The sequence below is a fragment of the Rattus rattus genome, chromosome 1, assembly GCF_011064425.1.
Source record: "Rattus rattus isolate New Zealand chromosome 1, Rrattus_CSIRO_v1, whole genome shotgun sequence".
Taxonomy (NCBI): Eukaryota; Metazoa; Chordata; class Mammalia; order Rodentia; family Muridae; genus Rattus; species Rattus rattus.
Window position 1 is genome coordinate 68,561,730 of NC_046154.1, and position 27,778 is coordinate 68,589,507.

The 27,778-nt window shown below is 41.5% G+C and overlaps 1 protein-coding gene across 1 annotated transcript in view; it reads right to left on the reverse strand.

Annotated features, from left to right (window-relative positions):
* Sh3gl2 (SH3 domain containing GRB2 like 2, endophilin A1) overlaps nucleotides 1-27,778 on the reverse strand; it is a 174,548-nt gene that overhangs the window by 14,968 nt on the left and 131,802 nt on the right. Inside the window, exons 2-3 of the mRNA XM_032902267.1 lie at nucleotides 25,384-25,452; nucleotides 17,252-17,324 (exon numbers count right to left, since the gene is read on the reverse strand). Of these exons, the coding sequence (XP_032758158.1) occupies nucleotides 17,252-17,324; nucleotides 25,384-25,452 (142 nt within the window). The remainder of the gene's footprint in view (nucleotides 1-17,251; nucleotides 17,325-25,383; nucleotides 25,453-27,778) is intronic.

Consider the following 27,778-nt stretch of genomic DNA (forward strand, 5'->3'; position numbering starts at 1 on the left):
CAGGTGCCAGACAGTGAGGAGGGGACGATCAGGAGGAAAGAGGAGACATGGATACCAGAGAAGCACAGTAACAGCATCCTAACTCACACCTCCTCAATCCTGCCTGCCTGTGATGAATGCCTTTTATGAACACTGGTTACTGACTTATGACTATGTTTTGGCTTTTATTAAGATCTGCTTTTCATAAATGATGTTAACTTGATATATGGTGGCTGACCTTCGAATCCTTTCTGAATATTGTTAAGTTACACAGAGCTTTATTATTTTATTCTTTACTTAAGTATATATTGATACTTTCCACATCCTTAGAAAGGGAAGAAAGCAGTAAGATTTCCTTCCTTCAAATAATCTAAAAACATGCATTTGAAGAAAGTGTCTTTTATATTCATTTGTGAACTCATTACATTTTTAATAACTCTAGTTTGATAAAATGTCTGTGTTCTTGAAAAACATCATCAATTGCTTGACTAACATCCTTAAACGTTCGCTTAATTGCTTCAAAATTATTTTCTAAGATAGTTATTTAAAAAAAAAACATTGAAGTCGCAACTCTTTGGTCTTCCCATGCTAACTAAAGAGGCATTCCACTACAGGAAGCAGGAAAAAGGACAGGGAAGACATCTAGACAGAAGAATCCAATGCAAGAAAACAAACAAAGAACACGAGACAGCAAAGAGGTCTCAAGAAGGCCCTGTGCCCTGAGCAATGAGAGCCATCACAGCAGATCGAGGCAACACAGGCTCATGCTCTAGTGGGCTCTGCTCCCCTTGGTCTCTGGGGGATCTAATGGATGACACAAGGCAGACATAGCAGGAAAATCATAGGAACAGATAGAACACGGGGAGGGCGGGCGAGGAACAGTGAATTTTCATCTTCTGAACTGGGAGTCGGCTAGAAGGGGGAAAAGGAAGCATGCTGAGTGCAGGGCTGCTGACTCACGACTGTCTTTAAAATGCTGCTTTATGGGAGCAGGAATGGAGGAAGGGATTTCAACCGTGGGGCAACTGGAGTTTTTATATAGCATTTTCTGTGTGATTTTACATAGCGTGTTCATGAATGACTTCCCTCATGAAAAAAGAAATTAATTAAAAACACTTCCCAGTTTCCCCCCTTAGGAGAAGAGTTCTGCCGTGACTTAGTGGATGTGATGGATAAACGCAGATCTGACAGCCTAGCCATTCCTAACTTCAAGGGCCTAACAACAGAAAAGTGTGACTCAAACATGAGTTCACTAGCTTGAAAGGCAATTGGCCAGGGAGAGAAAAGTTAATAAGGATTGACATGTAAAATGAGATCAGAAAACAACATCAAAGGAAAAGATATAACGGCTCTATGTGAGACGATTATCTGGGAAGACGTTTATTGGGTAAACTCCAAGAGCAGAACAGACCATCAGGATGACCACAAATGGTTGCGTCAACCCCCAAAAGGGCTTCTGCTGCTCCACACACAGCACAGAGAACAGCTTCTTTTCTGTCTTGAGATCTTTCTACCTTTAAAAGGATAGAAATGGGGGCAGCTGAGTCTGGATTGTTACCAACTCTCAGGGCAACAGCCTCCCTGCAGAGCTTTCTAATTCTGGGCACAGCTGAAGGGAAACCCAGGCTCTGCACTAAGCCAAGAGGCAGCTAGGCCGTCTCAGCCTGCAGTTTTCCAGTCACAAGCAGTGTCTCTGTGAGTCACTGCTCAGCCACCCTAAAGCTGCCTGTCTACAGAGGAAGAAACTAGCCCAGAATATCCAACAGTCACACTGCTATACTCAATTTAATTTTTTATTTCTTTGATTACTTAATGCAAACAAGCAAACAGGAAATTGGATCATTATCAGGTCTTGCCTTCTTTCGTAGAAGTAGTATATGAGCTTTGAGCTCTTACAGATGTAGGGGGAAGGTCAGGCTACACCTCTTTCTGGTTGTGTTTCCAAGAAGATGATCTTATTGAGAAGTTTGTTAGCAATATTCATTGATAAGCAGCAAAAAAAGACTAGCTACAGATCACTGGTCAGTATTAGGTAATAGAGCGCTCTCTCTCTCTCTCTCTCTCTCTCTCTCTCTCTCTCTCTCTCTCTCTCTCTCTCTCTCTCTCTCTCCTTTCCTCCTTTCTTCCCTGTCCAGGCACTTCTGATGTGAGTGTGCTGGGATGCTCTAAGGATAAACCTTGGTCTTGCTGTGAACTGTATTTCACAGTTCCTTCCCTGAACGTTTCCATGTACCAAGTGAGGACTGGACCAAAGCAAGGGTTCACTAAATTTAAGAGATGAAGACAGAGTTTCAACAGGACATCAGGAAAGTGCTCATCGGTTGGAGATGTAGAGGCAGGTGTCTCCTTCCCACTGTGGGTTGAACCATTTCATGCAAAAGGTTTAGAAGGTTCTTGGACAGCTCCGTTTAGAAAAGGCTTCCCTGTTCAAGTACACTCTAACTTCCCTCTGTGCTCTGAAATGGAGCAGGAAGATAATAAACTCCTGCTCCCTCCAGTGAGTGGTCCAATGGGCAGCTGGCTAGGGACCAGGAGCACTGTGGGTGCCCTGGCTGGCATTTCCCTCATGCATATTAGGGTCTTCCACTGCCAGGCCTCACGGTCCTCAGGACTTCCTTTCTAATCACAGCGGGTAGAATCCTGCCTCCTCGGCTGCTTAGCCCTCACGTCACCTCACACTAACCTTAGGAAGCACCACTTCTGAGTCACGCTGTGGAAATCAGCTCAGTGACCAAAACTGGGCAAATGGGAATCAAGAAACAATAAAGAAGAGAGTCCTAATGCTGAATTATAAGTCCTAGATAAACAGAACCAAAACCACAAATAAATGTAAAGCAGTAGACGAATAGTCTAGACACTGGAGGCAGTAGTTCTCAACCTGTGGGTCATGTCCCCTTTGGCAAACCTCTATCTCTGAAAATATTTGCATCATCATTTATAACAGTAGGAAAACTACAGCTATGAAGTAGCAACAAAACCCATTTTATGACTGGGAGTCACAACCACATGAGGAGCTAACTGTATCAAAGGGACCCAGCATCAGCCAGGGTGAGAACCACTGCTCAGGAGGCTGGAGCCTCTGGGCTTGGTGAGTTGGAGGCCAGCTGACTACAAGAGAGCTAAGGCAGGCTGGGCACAGAGCAACACCTACCTCTCTCTCACACAATCCATCATAGAGGTCACACTGGAAAGAACTGTGTTTCTCCTATACAGTAAAGCTTGGAATTTGATTGCTGGGTTGGTTACCAAAAAAATAAAATACTTGAAAGGATTTCCCCTGCAATGATAAATACAGCAAGGATTCCTTAAGCACCTGTTCTGTGAGGGTGACTGAGCTAGGGAGACCTGCACTCAAGGAGCTGGTCATGTACACAGCCGGACAGAACTTCGCTCCCTGACATGAGGCAGGAAGTGGACCATACTGTCCCTGCGTTTACACCACACAGAAGAGCACAATTTCCCCTAAAACAGCAAGGCCGAGAGGCTCAGCAAAACTGAGTTTCAGGAAAGTCAGCTTAGAAGCAGAGTTAGACAATCTGTTCTGAGGATCTGCAGAAATGAACCGAGCCCATGCAACAGTCACCCTGGGCACTCAGAGTGAGCAACCAGAACTCTCGTGTATTGCTCTGGGTGAAGGGGGAATTTAGATTCTAATATGGCAATATTTACCTCATCTGAACACAGATGTTCTATGACTCCACCTCTTCATATATTTCCACCATAAATGTGTCCATGGACAACACAGATGTACACAGATGTGCTAGCTATAGTTAGTTGTGCTGAAGAGCCGCTGCAAAGATCAGTTCAGCAGTTTCTCAAAAATTTAAACTGGAACTACAGTACAACCCAGCCATGTCACTCCTGTGCATATACTAAAGAACTGCACACCATATTTTGGAATACATGTGCTCTGTGCTTTCTGCTGCTCCATTCACTACACACGAGAAATGGAAACATACCAATTGTCCATCAACAGATGAATGAATAATGAAAACCTAGTGCAGATATAAAATAGAATACTACTTATCTCTATAGAAAATTTAAATCACAAAACCTCTGGGAAAATGGATATACTTAGAACATATAGTACAAATTGAGATCACTCAATCTCACAGGAACAATAAGCATGCTGTTCCTCATATGTGGGTCTGAGACTAAAACATATAAATAAGACATGTATGTGTGGGTACAGTAGAACATTTAGAGGGGAGATCAAGAAAGGGGAATTAAGGAAAGACAAAATGCCTACAAGTGAATTCACATACATAGCGTACTCTGCCTACATCTTCTGAACATTCCCTCAATGGATGACACAATGCAAAAGGGGGCAGAGTCCACCTGTAATTTCACAAGGGACTGATCCCTCCTGGGACATTCAATTTTAAATAGTTCCTCATTGAATATCCCCACAGGATTTAGAAAATATCTAGTCTTATAGAGTGGCTATTAATCTATAGAATATAAAGATTGTTAGAAGTTTAAAATACCATAATTTGACTTGATGCTATGGAATAATGTTTGCCCTTGAGTCTCAAAGAGCTGAATGCCAGGAATAAATATACTATTAAAATCAGAAACTAATACCAAGATACTTAAAAGTTATAGCCAGGTTTCTGTTTGTTCACGCAATCGACTTCCCTTCATCTACTGCGATAGAAAGTATAAATATATTGACAAGGCATTCATCAGAGAGAAGAAAAAGACCCTTGCCCTTGCCTCATGTGTATGAACATTAGAGACAGGCTGGGGCAGAGCAGGTAGCCATATCATTTCCTGTGACACATCTTCCTATGCTGATTGTTAGGGGAGACAGGATAGACTTAGCCACTAGAAGGGAAGGAGGGGGAGGAGGAGGAGGAGGAGGGGAGGAGGAGGAGAAGGGGAGGAGGGGAGGAGGAGGAGGAAGGAGAGGAGGAGGAGGAGGAGGGGAGGAGGAGGAGGAGGGGGAGGAGGAGGAGGAGGGGGAGGGGGAAGAGGAAGCGTGTAGAACACATTTTCTAAAAGTTTCCACAGTTTGTGAGGACTTTGTTCTTCTGCCTTCCTAGCTTGGGAATGTTAATCATAGTTGCTGAGAGAGAAGAGATCGTTAGCAAGGTGATGCTGATAGACTGTGGGGATATCCAGCAATGCTACTGTCTAGTCTACAGATACAGAAAGATCTTTAAAATATCATTTAAAAGCTGAATATCAGAAATACATTTCATTCTATGGCTATCATTTCAGAAGTACCTACTGTACATAGTTTACAGGTAGAATCTTTTTATTCCTTACAATAGCCCACCAGACAGGCTTTCTTTCTGCATCTAAAAGATAAGCAGAGAAACATGGTGGTTTCCCGAAGACTTCACCTCTAAAGAACTGACAGCAATCTATCAGGAACATTTCAGCAAAGCTTATGAGGCAGAAGTGCTACTTAATTCATGCCATGAGAATAAAGAATCCAGACAAACGCAAACATGCAACAGATCACTATTCCTCATGAAATCTAATATAAAAATTATTGACAAAATCCTCACAGACCAAGTCCAGCAGCTATCCAAAGGACTGTAAACCGGGATCAAGAAGACTCTACTCAAAGAATAAAGAATTTTCTATATGCAGTGGAATACTTCCATACCCAACCTTACAAAGGCAGAGATCCTTACTTAGGCTATAATGTAAATAAACCTTGAGAAGACCATAAACGAAAAGAGCTGGTAACAAACAAGAAGAAACTGCATGACCTCATTAAGAAGAAATACTAAGTATATCAATTTCAGCACCAGAAAGGAGACTGATGACTGTCAGAGAAGGGGATTTACTTCTGAATGGGAATCTTTTTATTTCCACACATGAAAATAATTATGGGGACAATCTGTGGTAATGACCACACTGAAGTTTATGCTTAAAATTAGTTAAAACAATAAATTTTAGGTCATCTGTATTTTACTACAACAAAATGCCTAACTTCAAATTATTATTTAAAAGTTTATTCATTTTTATTGTTATATATATGAGCTTTTTGCATGCAGTATGTGTTTGGTGCTTTGGTTGTTAAAAGAGGGCATCCGATCTCCTGAACTGGAGCTACATAGCTGTAACTTCACTTGGTGCTGAGAACTGGACCCGTCTTAACCACTGAGCCATCTCTCCAGCCTTTAATTTTGAATTATTTTAATTAAATTTGTAAAGTGTAGCGCAAAGATTACAATAGAAACATGAGTATTAACCCCCAAATCACACAATTACATCTAGGTTTTATGCATGTTTTGTGATGGTAGCATGCAACAGCTGTATGCTAGAATTACAGAACATCTGTGACTCTGAACTTTTACCCTTTGATGCTCCTGGAACTGTGGACATGGTTGCCCCTCAATTTGTACACTAGTGATGATCAAATATCCACAAAGATGCAGATAGCAATGGAGGCTTAGGCTGGGATGTAGGCAGTTTCTTTAGTGGTTAGATATTATGAAAAGTGGAGGAAGGGGAAGAAGGTCCCCTTGGTGGCTTGTATAAACAGGCAAGTCAGGTACTGGAACATGCTACTTTCAACGCAAATAACTATATTTATGTAACACCACTCTCTGAGGTGACAGGACTCTTCTGGGCCCTGAGTGGGAAGCAGCAGGGTAGTATTTTAAGGCACTAAGCCACAGTACGCTCAGCAGCTGTAAGAACTCGTGACACTGACAGCAACTATTTCCCACCTCAGGATGGGATGTTGCAGGAGCAGTAAAGATTTCACAGCAAGCCCTGGGAAAGCAAGCATTCGCACCCCCAAGAGTATAAAATAGTTGTCCAATTTGAAATCTGCACAACCATCACTTTACTGACATCAGGAGTCTTTGCTTATGTGGGTTTTTAGAGGAAAGCCTCGGCTGCATTTGGTGCTATGACACTGGTGGCAAAGGTCTGGACTTTCGAAACAAACCCTGCCTCAGGAGAGGTGGGGTCATGCCCCTGAGATGATCTCAGGAAGAACTGCAGGACCCTGAGGAGGGAAGGTGAGTGACAGGTCCCAAACACCTAAGAAGTGACAGGCATCCTGACAAGGATCTTCCACAATTGTGGTTCCAAACATGAAAATATCTCCAGTCTGTGAAGAATGGGCTGGGGATTTTTGTTGTTGTTGTTGTTGTTGTTGTTGTTGTTGTTTTTGTTTTTTGTTATCCAGTCTTCAGTATACTTCATCCTAATTTGTAAACTGTAACCAGTGTTCCGAGTCTACCTTTGCTATATTATGCTATAAGATAACTGGGTTCTTTTTTTGTTTCTTTCTTTTTTTTTTTTGTTTCTTTTTTTTTTCGGAGCTGGGGACCGAACCCAGGGCCTTGAGCTTGCTAGGCAAGCGCTCTACCACTGAGCTAAATCCCCAGCCCCTATAACTGGATTCTTAAATCAACAGTAACACATAGCCCAACACCCCACAAGAGTGGCGGTTGGGAAACACCATGCAGGATACACTGACTACATCAAAGTTTCTGTAACAGGCCCTCTACTCTGGGCCTCAGGAGGTTACACACAATCAGTCAGTCAGGATAGGAACATGCCATTGGGACGTGGACTGGGGAATGTGCTCTGCTAGGCTCCCTTGGGTTGCTGATACCTCCTTATGTCAAAAGGCAGTGGGTCCTAGATTCTTTTTTACTTAATTAAAATACTATTACCACCCTGCTTTTACCCTTCTCGTGTTCTAGTCCCCCCTCCATGCCTATGCAGAATTCTATAAATACCCCTTTCATTCTAAGACACTGGAACTGCTGCTGGACCTCACAGCGAATGTTAATAATATACTTTGAGGTCACTTAAGACTTAAGGCTGCTATCCTATTGTGTACTCAAAGTCTGCCTTTAAGAGAACAATGTAACGACAAATCTTACTTGCCTTGAAATTCCATGTAATCAACTTTTACAACCTAAGCCAATGCATAGGCATAATCGTAAATTATATACCATTCCATGCCCTTGACCTAGAGTGGCACATGCGTATCATACATAGATGTTGAAAGCATCTTCCCACAAATCCATCATATAAGCTGAAAGCACCCATTTATGGATATCGGTTGATAAGCAACGATATTTGTTATCTGTGTCAGCTGGGGTCACATAGAATTAGCAGAAAGGCTGACTAGGCAATCAAGAACTTCTTAACTTTCAATATTTCCCCAAAGATTTAGTAAAATTAGGAAAAGCCTCTAGCCTTTTCAATAGATAAAATTTACTCTCCCTCTCCAGGTATATTCTCTTCTTTAATATGTTACTGTCAAAAGACCCTATCCCTTTGAAATTCAACATTTCCTCATAATTGTATAGAGAAATCTGTCCTTTATATGTTTTGGTCACTTTTCCATGTCAAGATTTGGAAAAGTAAAGTCTCCATTCATGAGTAAGTGCACACCCTTACTCATTAAATGAAGGCTTAGTGCACTACTCCCTCACACACATGTGGACATACAGAGGGTAAGGATGTGCTGGGATCAATTCTCAGGACCTTAAAAGATACATGCACTTCTAGGTCCTCCTGCCCAACAGGAAATAAATGTGTTGTCCAACCAAGCATTTGGTTAAATGAATGGCCAATGACATAATTAGTGTTAGTTCCAGCACCAACAAAGGCCTTATCATCTTCATAGGTATTCATCCTTGGAAGGAGATAACTAAAGAAAATAGTTGTGGGAAGAGATATGATTTTAATATAAAGTTATTCCAGGGACAAATGAAGCATTTAAAAATTAATGCAGCACACTCTCTCTTCCACAGGTAATGTTCCATAAGTGAGAAATAAAATTATTAAAAAACTCTGGATGAAAACCCAATACCCACAATTTACCAGCTTGCATTTCAAGCTCACTATATACACAGCATGCAAGCATCAGGGGACACCTCGTCTGTGGAAGCAAGTGCCTGCTCTGGATAACACCTGTCATGCATGAACTACTTCTTCCCCTGAGTAGCGTGGGAGTTTATATTGTATTATTGTATTATAACATTCAGCTCAGAGCAACAGCTCACTGAAAACTGGAAGAAGTTTCCATTACAAGAAAGCACAGCATGCTGAGGAAGACTGCGGGGTGTGATCTGGCCACAGCTGGCCATGCTGTATTATTAGGAAGTGAATTTTCAGTTCAGTTAGAAAGAGAAATTTCAGAACAATTAACTGTTCATTTCTTTACTGAAAGTAAAAAAAAAAAAAATACCTGCAATACACAAGGAGATAAATATCAAATTATTTTTAAACTTCTGCTCCCCACCCCCTACATATATTGTAGAATTGATACTTTCATAAAGAGAGAATGCGTGTGATGCGTGCTATGCGCGTATCTGGAGCTGGTAATCTGAGGACGATGAAGACGTCTTCCTTCTGACTTTTGGGGAGCAGCTGTGATACATCAGCCAACCATGCTTCCTAACTCGCATTGCCACTGCCAAGCACTGACTGGCTACCTATACGTCAGATGAGCCCAGGGCCTACAGCAGGAGTGGGATGGGCACAGGACCTGAGGGAGCCGTCAGTCGGGCATGATGGGTGGGAATGGGTGGGTTAGCCAAGCAGGGAGGCCTCAGGAGCCAGCTTAATCCTAAAAGCATTAAAAACAACTTAATGCTTTATGTAACATGTTATGATCAGATTTGCGGTTTTAAAGGACTACTCTGGAGGAGGTCAGGAATGAAGATGGACCTTCCTAGGGCATGTTCACGAATTCTTGAAAGTCAGACAAAGTCTCCCTCACTGCCTTTTAGATAAATGAGTTTTGAGAGTCTCAAAGTATAAGATTTGAAAACAACACCTAGCCTGGCACTCTGACAAAGGGCTCTTGAAACACCTGTGAAGTATAGTTCCCATGGAATCCACCAGCGTCCTCATGAATCTGTTCACTGGCCCCAGTCACGATCTTCACCTAACTCAAGCCAGGTCTTGCTTACTCAGAAATAATACTTAGCATCCAGACTGGTTAGTTCCGTTCCTGTGAGGCAGAGTAGGGACAGATTAGACAAGTTTGGGAATTCTCTCTGTTCTGTTCTGGCAAAGCATTTCCCAAGGACAACGCTGGCTCTGAATCACTAACACAACGTTAACTAGCCGCCTTCTAAGAACTCCGTGTGATGCTCATTCCCAGAACGAGAAGTTCAGAGAGGAGCCAACCTGTATCTGTCGCAAATCATTAAATATGAGTTGTTTAAGTTACATAGCTTTGCTGTATGAAATTTTGTTTGATTCTAAATTCTTTAGTGTGATATTCATTTGCATTTTTATGTGACCTACCCATAAATAATGGCTTTTCTGGAACAAATGGGAATCGGCCTGATGATGGCCTGAAGCTTTTTCTAGGTGGCATCTGTCCACCCAATTCTCAGAGTCAGAAAATAATTACAATGACTTGTAATCAACACATTCAGTACTCTATAATGATGTGTTATTTCTAAAATTTCTGTTTCCTCCAATTACCTCTTTTGATCTATCATCAAAACAACAATAAATCTTAGTCCCACAATCTGTTTTTTTCTTCTGAATTTCCACAGTGCATACACTGACATCAAAGCCCTCCTGCAGCCAAATGAAGGAGACCATCCTTTTCAGAGGCAACATCATGCATGGACCAGTGATGGGCTTGGGAGGCAATCAGGCCTGGGTTCCCATTCTGGCTTTATCTCCCTTTTAGGTATATGACCCAGTGTGGTGGTTTAAATAAGAATGGGCTCATAGATTTGGATACCCAATCACTAGGAAGTGGCACTGTTTAATAAAGACTAGAGAGATTAGGAAGTGTGGACTTTTTGAGTAGGCGTGATCTGGTTGGAGGAGGTAGGTCACTGGGGTGGATGGGTTTTGAGGTTTCAAAAGCTGAAGGCAGACATAATCTGGCTCTCTCAGTCAGTCTTTCTCTCCCTTCCTCCCTCACTTATTCCTTCCTTTCTTCTCCTCCTTCCTTCCCCCGCGACATCTGTCTTTAACTACTGTCTGAAAATCAGAACACAAAGCTGTCAGCTATTGCTCCAGTGACATGTCTGTCACAGCCTATGATGACCGTGGACTAATGCTCCCAAACTGCCAGCCAGCCCCCAACTCAATGTTATCGTTTATGAGAGTTACCTTGGCCATGATGTCTCTTCAGATCAATAGAACGGTTACCAAGACACCTGGTTATTCCTTAACCACCCTGATAAACTAATTGCTTTTCTGGGGAAAAATGAGACTACCTAGTAATATCACTTTCTAGAGCCACTATTTCAATTCACCACAAAATTGACTGACTTTAACAGTGGGATTGAGTTTCTCGCAACAGGATGCCAGAGATCTGAACTCAAACTATGGAGAGGGTTGGTTCCCTGTGGATGCTCCATGGGAGACTTTTGCCCCTTCAGCATGGTGTGGCTCCTAGCACTCTTGTGACAGCACAACTCCACTGTGTATTTATTCTTCACTCAGCCATATTCCTATTTTCCCTATGTCCCTTTCTCTTCTGTTAAGGAGTCTAGTACTGGATTCAGGGTCCATTCTTAAATCTACGGGGATTCATCTGAAAATGCTCCAAAAACAATATTTCCAAATTGTTTCACATTATGAAGCCCGGGTAGACCTGAATTTGTAAGGAGAAAATATTCAACACAACATACTTAACCTGTGACACAGCAAAATTTCATTAAAATTAGGAAAAACGTTAGTGATAGATCTCTAATGAGAATGTGCACTACAGCCATTATAGTGTGTGTGTGTGTGTGTGTGTGTGTGTGTTAGAGAGAGAGAGAGAGAGAGAGAGACAGAGAGACAGAGAGACAGAGGGGGGGTTGTGTGTGGTGTGTGTTCTTGGAGAGTACAGGAATGCGGATACAAGTGTATCACAGGATATACGTGTAGAGCAGAGGGCAACCTTAGGTAGGTGTTAGTCAATGCTTTCCATCTTCTTTGAGATTTGAGTTAGGATCTCTGTTATTTGCTTTTTCATATACCAGGCAAGGTGGCCCTCAAGCCTCTGGGATTTCCTTGTCTCTGATTCCTAGCTCCTGATAAAGGTATGCTGTAATTATGAATGTATGACACTGTATCTGGCTTTATGTGTGTTCAGGAGGTTCCAAACAAGGCTTGCATGGTAAGTACTTAATCACTGAGCCATCTCACCAGTCCTACAATGTATGTATAATAATATTACACTGTGTTTTATTTTTATATTAAGAAAACTGAACTAAAAAGAACTTTGACAGACACCAATGAAATTCATAAAGTTATTAGAACAGACCTTAAAGCATGCATTTCATGACATTGGAAGCTAAAAGAAATACATGAATTTCTAGACACATGTGACCTACCAAAATTAAATCAAGATAAGATAAACAATTTCAACAGATCTAGTAGTGAAATAAATAAGAAAGAAGCAGCAATGAAAAAAAAATCTACTAAAATGGGTCCAGGCCTAGATTGAGACAATAGTAAATTTATCCAGACCTTCAAAGGAAAAGTGGCATATGCTTCTCCAATTACCCCACAAAACAGAAAAGGAAGTAATACTAAAACTAAAAGCAGATACAATACACACACACAGATACACACACACTGACACACACACACACACAGACATACCACACAAACACACACACACACACACACACACACACACACACACACACACACAGAGCTAGGACATATCTACAATATGTGTCAAAACTATAACCACCATTATTCTAAATAGGAAAAACTCAAAACATTTCCATTAAAATCAGGAGCAGGACAAGGCTGTCTGCTTTCTCTACACTCATTGAATAAAGTACTAGAAACCTTAGAGAGCAATAAGGTAAGAGAAGAAAATTTAAGAAACAATACAGGCAAGGAAGAAGTAAAGTGTTCTTATTTGTAGATGATGTAAGTCTATACATCATACCCTACAGACTGCATTAGAAAACTCTTAGGACTAACCAACAATTTTAGCAAAGTAGCAGGATACAAAATTAATATTCAAAAATCAGTAGCCCTGCTAGACACCAATATTAAACATGCTGAGGAGGAAGTCATCTGATTGGCAAGTGCCACACACACAAAAATAGGATGACCCTAGCCAAAGAAGTGGAAGCCATCTCAAACATTAAAACACTGGAAAGAAATTGAAGGAGACACTTGAGTATCCAAAGATATTCCACACTTATAGACTGGAAGTATCAACATTATAAAAAGATCTATCTTATCAAATATGATTTACATATTCTACATAATCCCCATCAAAACTCGAATGTCATTCCTCACAGAAATAGAAAAACAAAACAAAACTTACCAACAATATTGAAATTCATCACTGAGAAGCACAGACATACAAAGTGATCCTGAGGAAAAATGGCTATGCCCAGAGGTATCACTATAGTTCACATCAAGTTATAATACAGAGCCTTAGATGGAAAACCATAAGGTGTGGGCAACAAAACCCATCAACAGAACACAACAGAACATTCGGCAATGGATCCAAACTATTAGAGCTACTTGATGTTTTACAAAGACACTGGAAATTCTCACTGGAGAAAAGGCAGCCTCTTTACCAAATGTAGAAACTGGGTATCCATGTGAAGTAAACTTACTAGATCCTTATCTTGCACCTCACAAAAATCAACTGCAAATACATGGAAGACCTCAGGTCAGGTTGAAAACCCCTGAAACTGTATGGGTAAAAAAAAGGGCAGACATTTCCCCAAACTGGGACAAGGTCTCTGAATAGGACCTAAGTGTTCAGGAAGAGAGACCAGTAATTAATAAATGGTACCTCAGGAAATTAACAATTTCTGTACAGCAGAGGAAACTGTTAATACAGTGAAGAGACAGCCTATAAAATGGTACACAGGCTTTGACAACCATCTATACATTTAACAGAGGATTGGTAGCAGACCATAAAGAATCTGAAAACCAAATAACAAGAAGACAAACCCTCCAATTGAAAAACAAAAACAAAACAAAAGTTACGGACCTGAATGGCACACTCTCAGAAATTACAAATGACAAATTATTTTGAAAGGTTTGAAAGGTGTTCAAGGTCTACATAAAAAGTACCATTCATCATAGAAATGCCAAATAGAACCCCTTTGAGATTCCATCCCAAAGGACAAATGACAACAAATGGTGGCCAGAATGTGGAGAATAGAGTGGGAGACCTTACTCACTGACAGTAGCAATGACGCTAATGCAGACACTGTGGAAATGAGGGGGGAGGTCTCTCAGAAGCCAGGAATCAGAACTTCCTCATGGCCCATCAGTACCATTCTTGAGTGGGAATCCAAAGGACTCTACATCCTACCACGGACATACCACCGTCTTCACCACCACTCTGTTTACAACAGCAAGGGAACAGACAGAGCCCAGATATGCTTCAGATCAAAGTGTGGTATATAATGAAATAGATTCAGCTGTGAAACAACGAAATTATGTACTTTCTAAGAAAATGGTTAGAACTAAAAAGCAGATGAGGTGTGGCAACCCGATTCAGAAACTCAAACAATGCAGGTTCTGTCTCATATGTGGATCTTAGCGTTGAACTTTACGTGTGTGTATGTAAGAGTTAGTCTCTGTACAGCCCAGAAGGCTAGAAATGAGCTGTGAGAGGGGTGAAAACGGGGCCTCAGCAGAGGATGCTTAGCACAACACAAGGTAATATGCAAGTAAAGGAGGAAATAGAAAGGGTAAGAAACACTTAAGAGATGGGGGCAGGGTGATGGGAGATAGGGGGAGGTCACAAAGTAGAAGAGTAAGGATGTACAAAAAAGCTACAAGGAAACCTGCTATTGTGTCTGCTAATTAAAAATATAATTAAAAAGAAAACAAAAATTGCAAAAGCAGCACCCTGTACTGGTGGACAGAGCTACTCCCAGAAGCCATAGGCTATTAAAGAATGATCCTAGTGCCAGAGGTCAGATGTTTCCCCATGAATTGTTGGTCATGGAGGCTCCCACAGCATCCTTCAGTAGTGCAGACAATTGCTACTGCTGTTGGTTGCCCACCAGAACTAGAAGATAAGACTACTTTGTTGAGGATACCACACACTCTGATATGAGGAACAGAGAAAACAAGCTGAACCTATTTGAAAGCTTCTTCCCTGTTTGCTAGCCCTCATAAAACAGTAGGTGCTCTTTGGGCTGCTCTAGGAAAACTGTCTTACTTGGCTGTGGACCCAGCAAGCTACACTAGCAACAGCCAAGGAAGATGTGTTTCTTGGCGCAACAGTGGCACATCTCTGATGGCGGCACCTAACCGCTTCCTGATTAGATTTAAGGCTCACTCCATGGGACAGAACTCATGCTCAGCACTAAGTAAGACGTCTACATACAGCCTCCAAGGCTTACTTAGGGCACAGGGTGGTAGAGGAATGAGAAAGAATAAACGACTTGGAGAAGAAAGGAGTGTGTGAAATATAGTGTTCTGGGTGTGATGTGCCTCCTGCACTAAACATACAGCCGATGTGGCTATCTGAACAAGATGAGGTCTGCCCACATTCCATCATGGCTGGAGAGGGACTCATCAGGCCCCACCTCCCCCTGAGGATTCACAGGCAGTTAATGGCTGCTAGGAGAGAGCAAGTCATCTTCCTGTGGTGTAGGCCACTTACAAACTGTCCATACTGCTATAAATAACTTTCACACATGTGTGCAAGCAGCCCTAAATATCTTCTCTCTCTCTCTCTCTCTCTCTCTCTCTCTCTCTCTCTCACACACACACACACACACACACACACACACACACACACACACACACACAGGTTTAGAAGTAGGAGGCTGGTTGAAAAGCAGAAAAGATCAGTTGGAAGACAGAAAAGAGAGAAGAGCTGGATAAAATATAATATATGCATGTATGAGATGGAAAATAAAATTAGCTATGTTTAAAGACGAGATGGTGTGTTACCGGTACTGTATTGAAGCTGCAGTGGGACCTAACAAATACCATATTTCTCCTCTCATTCCTGATAGTAGGCTCCACAAGAGGTAGTTACCAGTATAATTCAAACATGAATGTGAAGCTATGAAGAAATGGGGTGCTTTAAGGGTCCTTGCAAAGACTATAGGAACATTTCTCTCTCCTATAAAACTATAACTGTGGCAAAGCACAGTGAGGTGAGTTGCTCTTGTTTCAAGACCTGACATGTTACAGTTGTTTGAACAAATGACTGTGAGATCTTTGTAACTCTGTGGAAGGTAAACACTAGGATAAAGGAAGGAAACAGTATGAAACTTGATTTCTTGGTATTCATTAGGTGACTTACAAATCAGCTTGAAGACTTACCCAGTCTATCATCAGTGAAACTCACTTTTGTACTCTATCATAATTTCTTCTATATTCCCCCTTTTCAAAGTATCTCATCTCTAATATTACTTAAGAAAAATAGAGAGAATATTATTTCCATATCACTGATTCACCTTTGGTAAGTAAAGATTGAAAGAAAGCTTTGGTTGGCAGCAGGAGTCAGGAGAGAAGCTGCCGGCCTCAGCACCAGTGCACGTTCTCGTTCTCTCTCTCTCTCTCTCTCTCTCTCTCTCTCTCTCTCTCTCTCTCTCTCTCTCTCTCTCTCTCTCTCCCCTTTGTCACTTAGGCCCTGCATCTGAACTCACTGTGACCGAAACAGCTGCCCATATCTCAAGGACACCCAGAGACCCAGCACCTAGCATCTTAAGTGAAATTCCCTGAAAATCTACAAACTCAAGGGCCACCAGCTTTCCAAATGTTCACATTTCACCAAGGAGCACATTCAGCCTTGCTTCAAGTTGTAGTTGTGGCCCGGAACTGAAGCCCTTACAATGAAGAAGGCCAATGGTGGAAGCTGTTCCACTCTGTTCCCTCAATGGATAACAGAGATAGCAGCAGCCATATCTGGTTCTCTCTTCTAGGAACTCCCATGATCTCTACAGCAGTTCCTGTCTCAGACTTAGTTCAAGAGGTTTGCAGGAACAAATGATGATCTGTGTTGTGCCTGGAGAAGAGTAAGAAGGGACAGCCCTCTATGCCTTACGTGCACAAATCATTTGTATTTCACAGAAATCTTGCCTTCCTCTTTTCCTTATCTTTTGGAAATGATCACAACTCATTTCAAAACCAACTTAATATTCTTTCTTACTATTTCTTGAAAATTAAAGATCAATTGAAAAGAATCTGTAGATATCATAGCATGGTGTGGCACCCAAGCCTTACACAGTCATGGTTAAATATACCACAGTTGGATAAAATGCCACGGATCTTGCACATTTCAACGTGAACTTTAAAATGGCCCCTCCCTCACAAGGAGTGAGAGGTGAACCCGAGAGGAACTCCAACTGTACAGGCCAACACTTACCTGGATTGGGTTGGAGGTATTCAATTGTTTTCGTCATTATCTCCATCACGGCCCTGCTGGTAACATCCACTTTCTGCAATGAAAAGATAAACATGGTAAAGGACACAAGCATTTACTTTGGAGCCTTGGAGTTTTCTTGAGCCTACGTAAGACCCCAGTGGGGCAACCAAGCAGTGACTAGTCCTGCAGGAGTAGGTGAGACACCTAAGGAACAGCTAGAAGGAAAGATGTCCTTGTGTTTTGGCACTGTCTGGTGAAAAGCCTATTCACCCAAAGGAAACTGGTAATTTCCCACACTTTGTTTCAAAGTACACTTTACTTCCTTTCGGCAAAATCAGTGCACAGTATATCAGTAACACTTTTGCCTTCAAGCTTTTACTACATGCTATGAATGGACCAAACAGATAAAGGTTATCAGCCAACCTGAAGACCGCAGTTGAATTCCTGGACTCCACCTATAGAGGTGGAAGGAGATGACTAAGCCCACACAGCTGTCCTCTGACCTCTACACTCAGGCTGTAGTGTACACACTCAAACGTATGCATCATGCTTGTGCATGGGATGATAGTACATAAAATAACAATAACAATAATAACACTTTTAAAAGACTATGTCTTTGTCAATTCTGCTATTACTGTTTATGTCCTTCTGACATCTTCTGTGTATAAAAACCCTCAGTAAACCAATCTAGCTGGTCCTGAACACTTGGCTAATTATAAATACCAGATTCTAACATGAAAATCCTGTCTCTGAACATTGTGAAAGGTCAGCATTTCCTCTTGCAGCCCACCTTGCCCTCTCTACACAACCAGGTCAGGGAAGGAGCATAGGCTAGAGTCGCTTACTTTTCTCCATGAAAATCATTTCTTATCAGACTGTGCAGGGCATTGGTTCATAGAGCACAGCTGAGTGACTAATAAATCAGCTCCCCTGCATTGATAATCTTTTTGTTTCTTTGCTTTTTATAGGTTCCTAAGCAATATCTAGAACTCACTGCTCTGTACAGGGTAAACATACTTCTCTATCTACTGAAATATCTTATCTGGTTTGGTTTTTCAATATTTAATAACTTCCTATCCACCCAAATCATAATACAGTGTGCGGTTGTGATTATGATAAGCAAAAACACGTGATTGTCCTTTGACCCTGTAGTGGTATAAAATAAGTTTTACAAGTGTCCTCTTTAGGATGCATTACTCTGCTTGGGAACCATGTACCACTATCCTTTTGACTGGCTCAATATTTTAAGATACTTGAAGCTTGGATAATTTGTGGTAAAGGAGTGGCAGCCCCTGGCCTGGTAGACTGCAAAATAAGGTCCTGGCATTTTTACCAAAATGCTAAGCAACCTTAAGAACTCAAGTCACAGAATGCTTGCTTGGTATGGGTGGGACAAGTTCAAAGTTGTGTATAGAATAACATGCTGAAATTGCAGGAATCTTGAGAGGACAAACATACATTTCTATTGACTCGAAGACATATGGGGATTGAGTAGCTAGAAGCCAAATGTGTCTAGGTGTCCTCTCTGGCCGTGGCAGGAAGAAATGCAATCCAAAGGTCAAGGATTCTAAGAAAGAAAGCATCAGAAGACTTGAGACTTGAACTACCTAGTGGCCATTTGAAACTGTGGTGTCATCTGCTGCTAGGAGGCTGACTGAGTTCCAAATCTCCCCATCTTTTCTCAACAAAGAGATTTAAGCATCTTTACATGAAGGATGAAAACAGATACAGCAAGATTCACAAGCTTGCTCCAGACCATTCTGTTTTCTGTGAAAGGTCTCTACAAGAAGATGGGAAGAAATATTTCTCCCCAGTTCTAGAAGATACAACACCTGAGCTAGAAGACACATTACACCATTCCCAAATGGTCTTAGGAACTGGAAAGTAGCCTCCCAACAGGGTCACAAGCAAAGAACTGCCACCCCATTCTCTAGTTTCTTGTCAAAGTCCTCAATGCATATAAGAATTTAATCTACAGTAAATATCTGGACCTGACCTGCAGAAGTGTCACTACCATGCTGACTCCCTAGGCCACTTATCCTCAGCTGTTCTAACTTCTCAACAGAGGCAGCAGCAACAATGCTTACTGTACAGTGTCCATAGGTGGGTCAGCAAGAAGGACATGGGGACCAGTTCATGGGGATCAAGCCAGTAATCCCAGATCTCCAGAGACCTTAGAGATGGCAATATTAAGAGTATTATGCTTGGTCCCAAAGTAGAATTCAACCTTAAATAGGATGAGGACAAAAAGATATCAGTGCTCCCTCTGGTCTGATTGAAGTCTCCTATGAACTTGAGAAAACATAAACTTTTCATACTCTGAGCTCACTGATGTAGAAGCTTCTAGTACTTCTGTTAACAGTACAAGACAAGCTCCATTGAACTATTTAATCAGACTATACTATAAGTTTCGAGGACAGGGGTTAATATGGAAGGCTGTTGAAAGGAAATGAACTGTGAATGTAGATAACATAGGCATGTACTTAGGGACTCTAAATTCATGTGTAAAATATGACGTTTTTTAAAAAGGCGGAATCCTGGGCACATATTCTTCCCAGACTCTTGTCCTTTAACTTCCATCTAATACCAAGGCTTTAACACCTCTCCACTTTAGACTCTTTCTCCATTAATACGTCTTGAAATCTATAACTGTGAGTCCAGGGAAAGAAAGAAACAGCTCTTTTGGGATGGGGAGATACTTCAATGGGTAAAGTGTTTGCCGTATAAGCCTGAAGGCCTGCAGTTTCTATCTCCACAACCCACCTATGGAATAAACCAGATAGAGCAGCACAAGTATCTTGATCCCAGTGAGCCCTACTGGCAGACAGGACACTAAGACAGGAGATTCTATAACTAACCTGGACGCATGGGGACTCGTAGAGACTGAACCATCAACAAAAGAGCACGTAGGAACTGGATCTTGCCCTCCTACACATTTGTAATAGATGTGCAGCTTGGTCTCCATGCGGGTCCCCTAACGATCGGAGCAGGGACTGTCTCTGATTCTGTTACCTGCCTTTGGAAGCCCTTCCCCTGGATGGGCTGCATTGTCTGGGGGGAGAGGATGTGCAGAGTTCTGCTGCAAATTGATGGGGAGGGTATCCAAGGGTGGCTTCCCCTTCTCTGAGGAGAAGAGAGTAACAGGGGGAGGTGTTTGTGGGTGGGACTGGGAGAAGAGGAGGGGGCTCCAATTCAGATGTAAAGTGAATGAATGAATAAATAAGTAAATAAATAAATGAAAAGGGAAAAAAGGCAGGAGGCTCTAAGTTCACAGGCCAGCTCTCCTAGCACACACAGCTATAAATAATAGACAACATCTCAATGTGGAAGGTGAGGCCAGACTCTGGAGCTTGTCCCTTGAGTTTCCCATGCATGCTGAAGCATTGAAATGGAACAAAGAAAACAGCATTCTTGAGTTAAATAAGAGACTCCCAAACTAGGGGCAATGGTAAAAACTATGGCAATAAGCCAGAGGGGAGGATGAACTTCAGAGACATCTTTGTGTGTAGCCTGAGAGTTAACAGACTGTCTCCAAAATGCCTTGCTCTAAGGTGGATTTCATTTGTATTTACAAACTCTAACAGATAAAATATATTTTGAGAAATGAGGGTGGAATTAGCCTCTGGTTACTGATGAATCCATTTTAATATTGCTAATCTTTTTAAGTGCCTCTTTACTGTGTATACATTTGGAAATACACCCTAAACATACTTGAACATCTTAAAGGGTTACAGAAGAAGCTAAGATTTCTGTTGTATGTACATAACAGCCATGAGATTTTTTAATGTCAATGCTCTCTAAGGTCAGTTTTGCTTCTTTTAATGCAGCCAGGCTCACTGACATAGGCATTGCCAATGGATCCTTTTTGCACTTCAGCAGCCCTAGGGAGCAGTAACAGAGGGCAAAGACTCCAAGAGTTCAAAAGTGTAAAAGATTTACCACAAGAACGTGCTAATTCCTGAGCTAGCAAGTGTGAGCTTTACTGAATATGTCCTACTTAATCTATGAGTGATGTTGTAAAGTCCAGTCTTGGGGCATCAGGTACCAGAACTCTAAAAGGCAGTGAATTGGGTGAATTGACATAACCTGATTACTTTTTCATACATTTCCAAACAGTACCCTTCTCCCCTACAGAAAATGAATCAGTATTTTCTGAACTAAAGAACATGAAAACTGTGTAATCTTTTACCTAGCAATGGAAGCACCTTATATGCTATACAGGTAGTCTGGGGGTTTACCAATCATTAATAATGGCATGAATTAAATGATCACTTGGATATGGAATCATTCATAGTAGTTATGTCAAAGAAGTTATAAAACACCAACATCTTTTCAGGTTTTTAATTTTAGTATTTACTGGAGTTAAGAATACACACACATTTGAAGTGCGGAATAAACAGGTCACAGGGACATCATGAAAGTAGCACTCTGGGAAGACCCGTCTGGCAGAGACACAGGCTGATCCAAGAGTGGTGCTTTTTAACTACTCCCTACTGACTCTGGGAGCATTAACATCCTTCTCCAAACTCCCTGCTTTAAAGCAGAAATTTTGTATTCATAAAGGCTGACAGAGAAACAGTATTTTGAAGATTAAGCATGATTTAGGCTCTGATTACTCTAACATTAATTTTAATTTTGCTAATCATCTTAAGGATTGCTCCATGTCAAGTATAGACTGGAAATACACTCTACACATATAACTGAGAGGAAGCTTGTCTCCACGGAAGTTCGTTCCGGCAGAGCAGAAGGATGTCTTTGAACCTCGTGTTGTTTGTGACTCCAGCCCTCCATCTAGCTTATACCAGTAAGGGAGTGTCTTGAGCTAGTGACCATGTCTTCTTCACTACTGCTCCATGAAAGAGAACCCGCAGTATCATGGTAAATCCCACATCTACTCAGAGAAGGTATTCTGAGCACACTGGAAGCAATTTTCCTCTCTTCTCCCCCATGTGAGACATATCCCTGGAATTTTCTTGCTACAAAACTCAAGCAATGAGCAGTAAGCTTCCCATGACAGCTGGGAACGGTAGGCTTAGCCTTTGTTTCAATATGAGCAGGTCTGCAGCAAAACAACAACAACAACCACCAAACAAAAGCCAAGCCAACAACAACAACAACAACAGCAACAAAAAACCAAACCACCAACATCAATAAAACAACAACAGCAACTTCGATAAATAGAAGTTCTATCCTGTGACTCAGGTGGTCTCTACTCATGAATCCTAGTTCTCTCACGAGGGACTGATGATCCTAAATGTCTCTCCCTGAAGAAACTAAGACATGTGGGTAATGACCTTGGACACCATTCACCAGCATTCTGGACACTGCACTCTGCCAAGAGTCTCTGTCCTTATATTCAATTGGAATGGCACCTTTTCTTTTTCAATATCTTGCCTTTCTTAAAACTTGGGGCTTCCCCTTAGGGATTCTATTTTTATTTAAAACACATTTTTTCCATGTTTCTAGCCCCAAAGCTTTCTGTGACCTTAAAGAATTTCTATAAGATGATTTTCAGGTTGCAGAAAGACATTATCTCTCTTGACTTGGAGTTTTGCATGATGTTCATATATATTTGTAGTTTCAATCCCAGTATTCTCTCCTCTAGAATTTTCCATTGCTCTAAGAAGCCCATGTTTGGCTTTTCTCTGGTGTTTTTCAAGGACATCCTCTCATGGCACTAAGCACTATGTCTTATTTGGTATCTGTTTATATTCCTGGTTTTCCCCACCCAAATTAAAAGCTCTTTGAGGGATTGGGCCTCATGTACCATTCTGTTTCTAGTTCCCAGCACAATGCCTAGCACATGGTGGTTTTTACTTATCTTTCAAGTGAATTAATGAATATAACTACATACCACCTCATGAACCCCTCCCAACAGTATATCTATAGCAACAGATATAAATCTGAGAAGCAACCAGAAGTTTCTCAGATTCCAGAATCTTCTATTAACAGCAACAACAGAAATCTGCAGCTTTATAAAGAAAAAAAAATGCCCGAATGTCTGGATCACAGAAAGGAATTTAGCCTATATGTAATGAAATTGATAAACAATGGTGACATTTAAGGTTAAAATGAAAGCAATTCCATGCCAGGTACTTAGGAGAAAGAAAACTGATCAAGAGTCCTGGTCCTGTGGAGAGACACCTCAGCCAGAGACAGGGAAGGCTAGTCTGTGAAAGCAGGGACAGGCTGGGACTACATCTCAGTAGCAGACCAGATCAGACTGAGATTAGAGAGAACTAGGAACAGCCACCTCCCTCCCAGGAGAGCTGTCTTCTAGAGACCTCTAATTTATCTCATATTGTTGTCTAATTACACCTCAGAGAATACAAAGAAATAAAGCTTTCTCCACCTCAAATGTTTGATGGACAGAAAACCAACCCTGAGAAGGTGATACGGTGGGTGTCTCTTCTGTAGGTTTAGCGACACCGAGTTAAAGTATTTTTTATAAGTACGGGACTTATTAACAGGAATATTAAGGGCTTGAGATTCTAAACCCACAGCAAGTGCTCTCCAATGACTTAGGAGAAGCATACCTTCCAATACCCTCAGCACAATTTTAGTACAAATTTTAGGAAAACCACAGATAAGGTCATATGCAATAAAAAAAAATCAAATCAGACAATTTCGACATTGCACTGAAATCTAGACATCTGAATTTACTTAGAAAAAAACCAAATGCAGGAGCATATGTAGGTTCTTTAAGGAGAAGTTTGCTTTATAACAGGAGTCCTGAGGTTTGAAATAAATGCTCCAGAGACTTTTGATGAGATAAGGAACAAACTCTAGACTTCATCTTCAGACTTGGAGGGAAGTCTGTGATATCTGCCTAAAGTAAGATGCGTGGCAGGATCCTCTCGTTTTAATTAGTTTGTAAGACTGGCATGAATTTCCCAGCAGAGTTAAGTCTCCGAAGGTCTAATTAGTTGCTCCGGTCTCCATGTTTCCTTCGGGTCTTAGTCTCATTTAAGACACAAAGAGCTAGTTGTCTTGTCTTTGCAGCCAGCTTTGCCCTCAGCTTCGATGATGATGTGGTTCTTAGCCATGCAGCTTACTGTAAGTTCTCTTCAGAACAATGAACAGAGAGGAGAAGCTAAGGAGGGCTAAGGAAGTACCAGAGGCTGGAACAGGTTAACGGATCTCTGGGCTCCTCGGGAGAAAGTGAAGCTTTCATCCTGAGGACTATGTCTGCCGCAGACATGGACGTGACAAGGGAGGGTGGGCTCCTGTTTCTACTGCCATGAAAGTTGTTTACCAGCTTTGGTTGAAGGTCAAGGGGTATTTATAACCCTCTGGAGATCGGAAACAAGGCTGTGAGGTATTGGGTATGGACTTAACACTCTCTTCAGGCACAGGGCCAGTCCCTCAGTACCAACCCACAATACTCTCTGCCCATTTCAACATTCACTTATCCACCTAAGACTAATCGCTTCCTGCTAAGAACAACCTCAAAGTGAAAGAGGAAACATGTTTAATATCTCAAAAGAAAAAGAGACTTAATCCAAAGACCCGGGTTTACTTGCTGAGAACCTATGATGCTTAAGACAGAATGCGAATTGATTTACTTTAGTCCATAAGAAAGATTCTAAGTGAGCATTAATATTCTCATTCTACTGCCGTCTGAAAATAGAAACTTCAACAAACACTGGGCTTTTACAATAAATGGTGGACACAGAGTGTAGATCAGGTCAACTGCACTCCCAAAACCCTCTCTCCTCAGTAGTCTGACCTGCCTCTGCCAGGAGGCATCCCAATAGGAAAGTCCACTGCAGTCAGAGACTCAACCTCTTACAAGGTTTGAGACATCGTTCTCCATTTTCTCCTCTTTCATTTCCACCTCACCCAAACCTCAACCATTTCAACCTCAGCTCTGCACCATGCTGTTTCAGGAAAGTGATAACAAAACCCATCAGGAAAAGTGCAGCCCCCATGCTTCTTCACAAAGGCTCTAATCTCTGGAGGGACACGGAGAAGACAAGGTGTTTTCCATTTCTCTTTCAAAATACAAAGGGAAGGGAGCATGTGTTTCAAAGAGGCAGAACATTTTGAGACTCTGGTACAGAGCAGCGCCACAGTCCCCTCTTACAGGGGACAACTCCATGCCAAGGGAGGGCCAAGAAGTAAAGACTCACCCTCTCCATCTCTTTGAAGTCATCATCGAGCTTGGTGCCTTCGGCTCCTCCCACCTTCTCACTCACTTTCTGCAGAAGATAAGAACAACAGGGAAATTTCATTAGATATTGTTTCTTTCCTTTATGAGAACGTGTTAAAAGTTTTGAACACTTTCAGAAACAGCACCTAACATGACCTCAGAACCATTCCCTGACCATGGTCACCAGCTCCATTGTCATGGCAGCATGGTATAGTTTGTCTAAGCAACACCCCAAAGGTCATGTGCCTGGAGGCTACTGAAGCAGGAACTCAAACCTGCGTCCTCTGATTTCAACCCGAGCTCTTTCTGTTACTCAAATCACCTTACATCGAGCTAATTGCTAGCATTTTCTTTTGTAAGTCCTAAGAACAGCAGCATCACACAATAATCATTTCCCTCAGATAAGGGATCTAAAATGCTGCTAGGTAGAAAATTGCTACTTGTTCAGCCTGTTCCTCACTGGGCTACTGAAGAGATAATCACAAGTATCCATTTAACTATTAGAGAAGAAAAGAGCCCAGATGAGTCCAGATAAAAGGACTCGCTTTGCATTCTCCCTGTTTATATCCTCACTTGCAGGCAAGAAGCTACATCAAACTATGTTGAGGGCGTTTCCTTGACACTCGATCATTATCCATTACTATACAGCTTTAAGTGTCAATTAGCATATGCAAATTATCAAATGTCAATACAAACGTCACATTAAATAAAAACAGATATACTGTTCTTTTAATCAACGATAATAAAAATGTATGACAAAATCATAGGGAAAAACACTGATTTCATTAGACAGGAATACTGATTTTTTTTTCAAATACCCTCACTGTAAAAGGTGGATATACATTTTCCTCTAAGAAACTTCCTTCAGAAGTTACTTGGCTAAGAGCATTTCTAGGGGCTCCCACTGTGTTCTCCTTGCAGCCATCTTGACAGCAATGTGAGTTTTTTCAGTGAGCTTGTCTCCTGTTTCCTGCAGGGGCTTCTGGAGACCTAGCTCTAACTCCTGGCCCCGAAAGTCCTGGCAGTCTCTTGTTGGACTCTAACGTGGATTTCTTATGCTATTTTCTCTCTGCCAGTCACTGCTTTCTGCCAAGAGGAAAACATTCAGAAGAGACAACCATCACTGCACGTTAAGATGCCACTGTTTACTGCATCAGCAGGAATATTACAGTGTGGGATAGAACATGACCCAGATGAGGCACACAGAGGTATCATGAAAATTATGTGGTATAGTAAAAACCTACATCTGAACCTGCAATTTATACAGCAAAGTCTACTCCCTAATAAAGTGCGTGTCTGCTCCTAGCAGTCTGGTTTCTCACATCAGTTTATTTAACTTTCATTCCATGCTTTGAGAAGCCAGAATTTTCTTTAATAAGACACCACCATTTCCCCTGTTAAGAGTCCCATAAAAAGACCAAGCTACAGAACTGTAACATATATGCCTACAGACCCACACAGACTCTGTGATTGTCACTTCAGTCTCTGTGATCCCCAATGAGCCCTGCTTAGTTGATTCTGTGGGCTGTGTTCTGGTGGTGTCCTCAACCTTCTGGCTCCTACAATACTCCCCCACCTCTTCCTTGGTGTTTCCTGAGTTCTGTCTAATGATTGGCTGTGGGTTTCTGCATCTGCTCCCATCAGTTGCTGGATGAAGCCACTCTGGTTACGGTTGGGCTAGGCACCGATCCATGAAGATATATAATTTTGTTATCGAGTTATATTCCTGAAAGGGAAGCAGTACTCAAAATAATTCCATTTATTCTCTATGATATTTTTCCAGGTCACAAATATTTACAGAAGTAAACATTGGGCTACTTAAATAAGAACTGACTCATTCTGTAGGCGTGGGGCAAGTATCCCCTTTCATTTGATTATGTGCTCCTGAAGTGTAATATGTTATGAGTAAGACTCAAGGAGAGGGAAACGCGGCTCGTTAGTCCATAAGGCTGATAACAACGGCATCTGGCCTTGTTAGGTAACTATTTCGTGCTATCATTTTCTACTGAAGTGGATCCTAAGTTAATGATATCACAATAGTTGATATATTTGGTATTTCTGATGGCTGGTTAATATTTTAGTCATTTGAAAACTTATTTACATATTTAAAATAAAATTTAAGAAAAGCAATTAATTCAAAAAGATCAGTACAAGTTAAGTAATATTTCTATTTGTACCAGCCACACACCTAAAACAACACCTAAATACAACTCTCCAATGTATCTAAAGATTTAGTGTGCAAGACGTCCCACAGCACCCTTCAGTATAGCAGGGAGCTTGTAGTTCTCATTGGCTCTGCTGGTTCCATGTTCTAATCCAACCATTTTTTTTAAAAATCCAGACCAGTTATCTTGCCCTCCTCTTTTTTGATTATA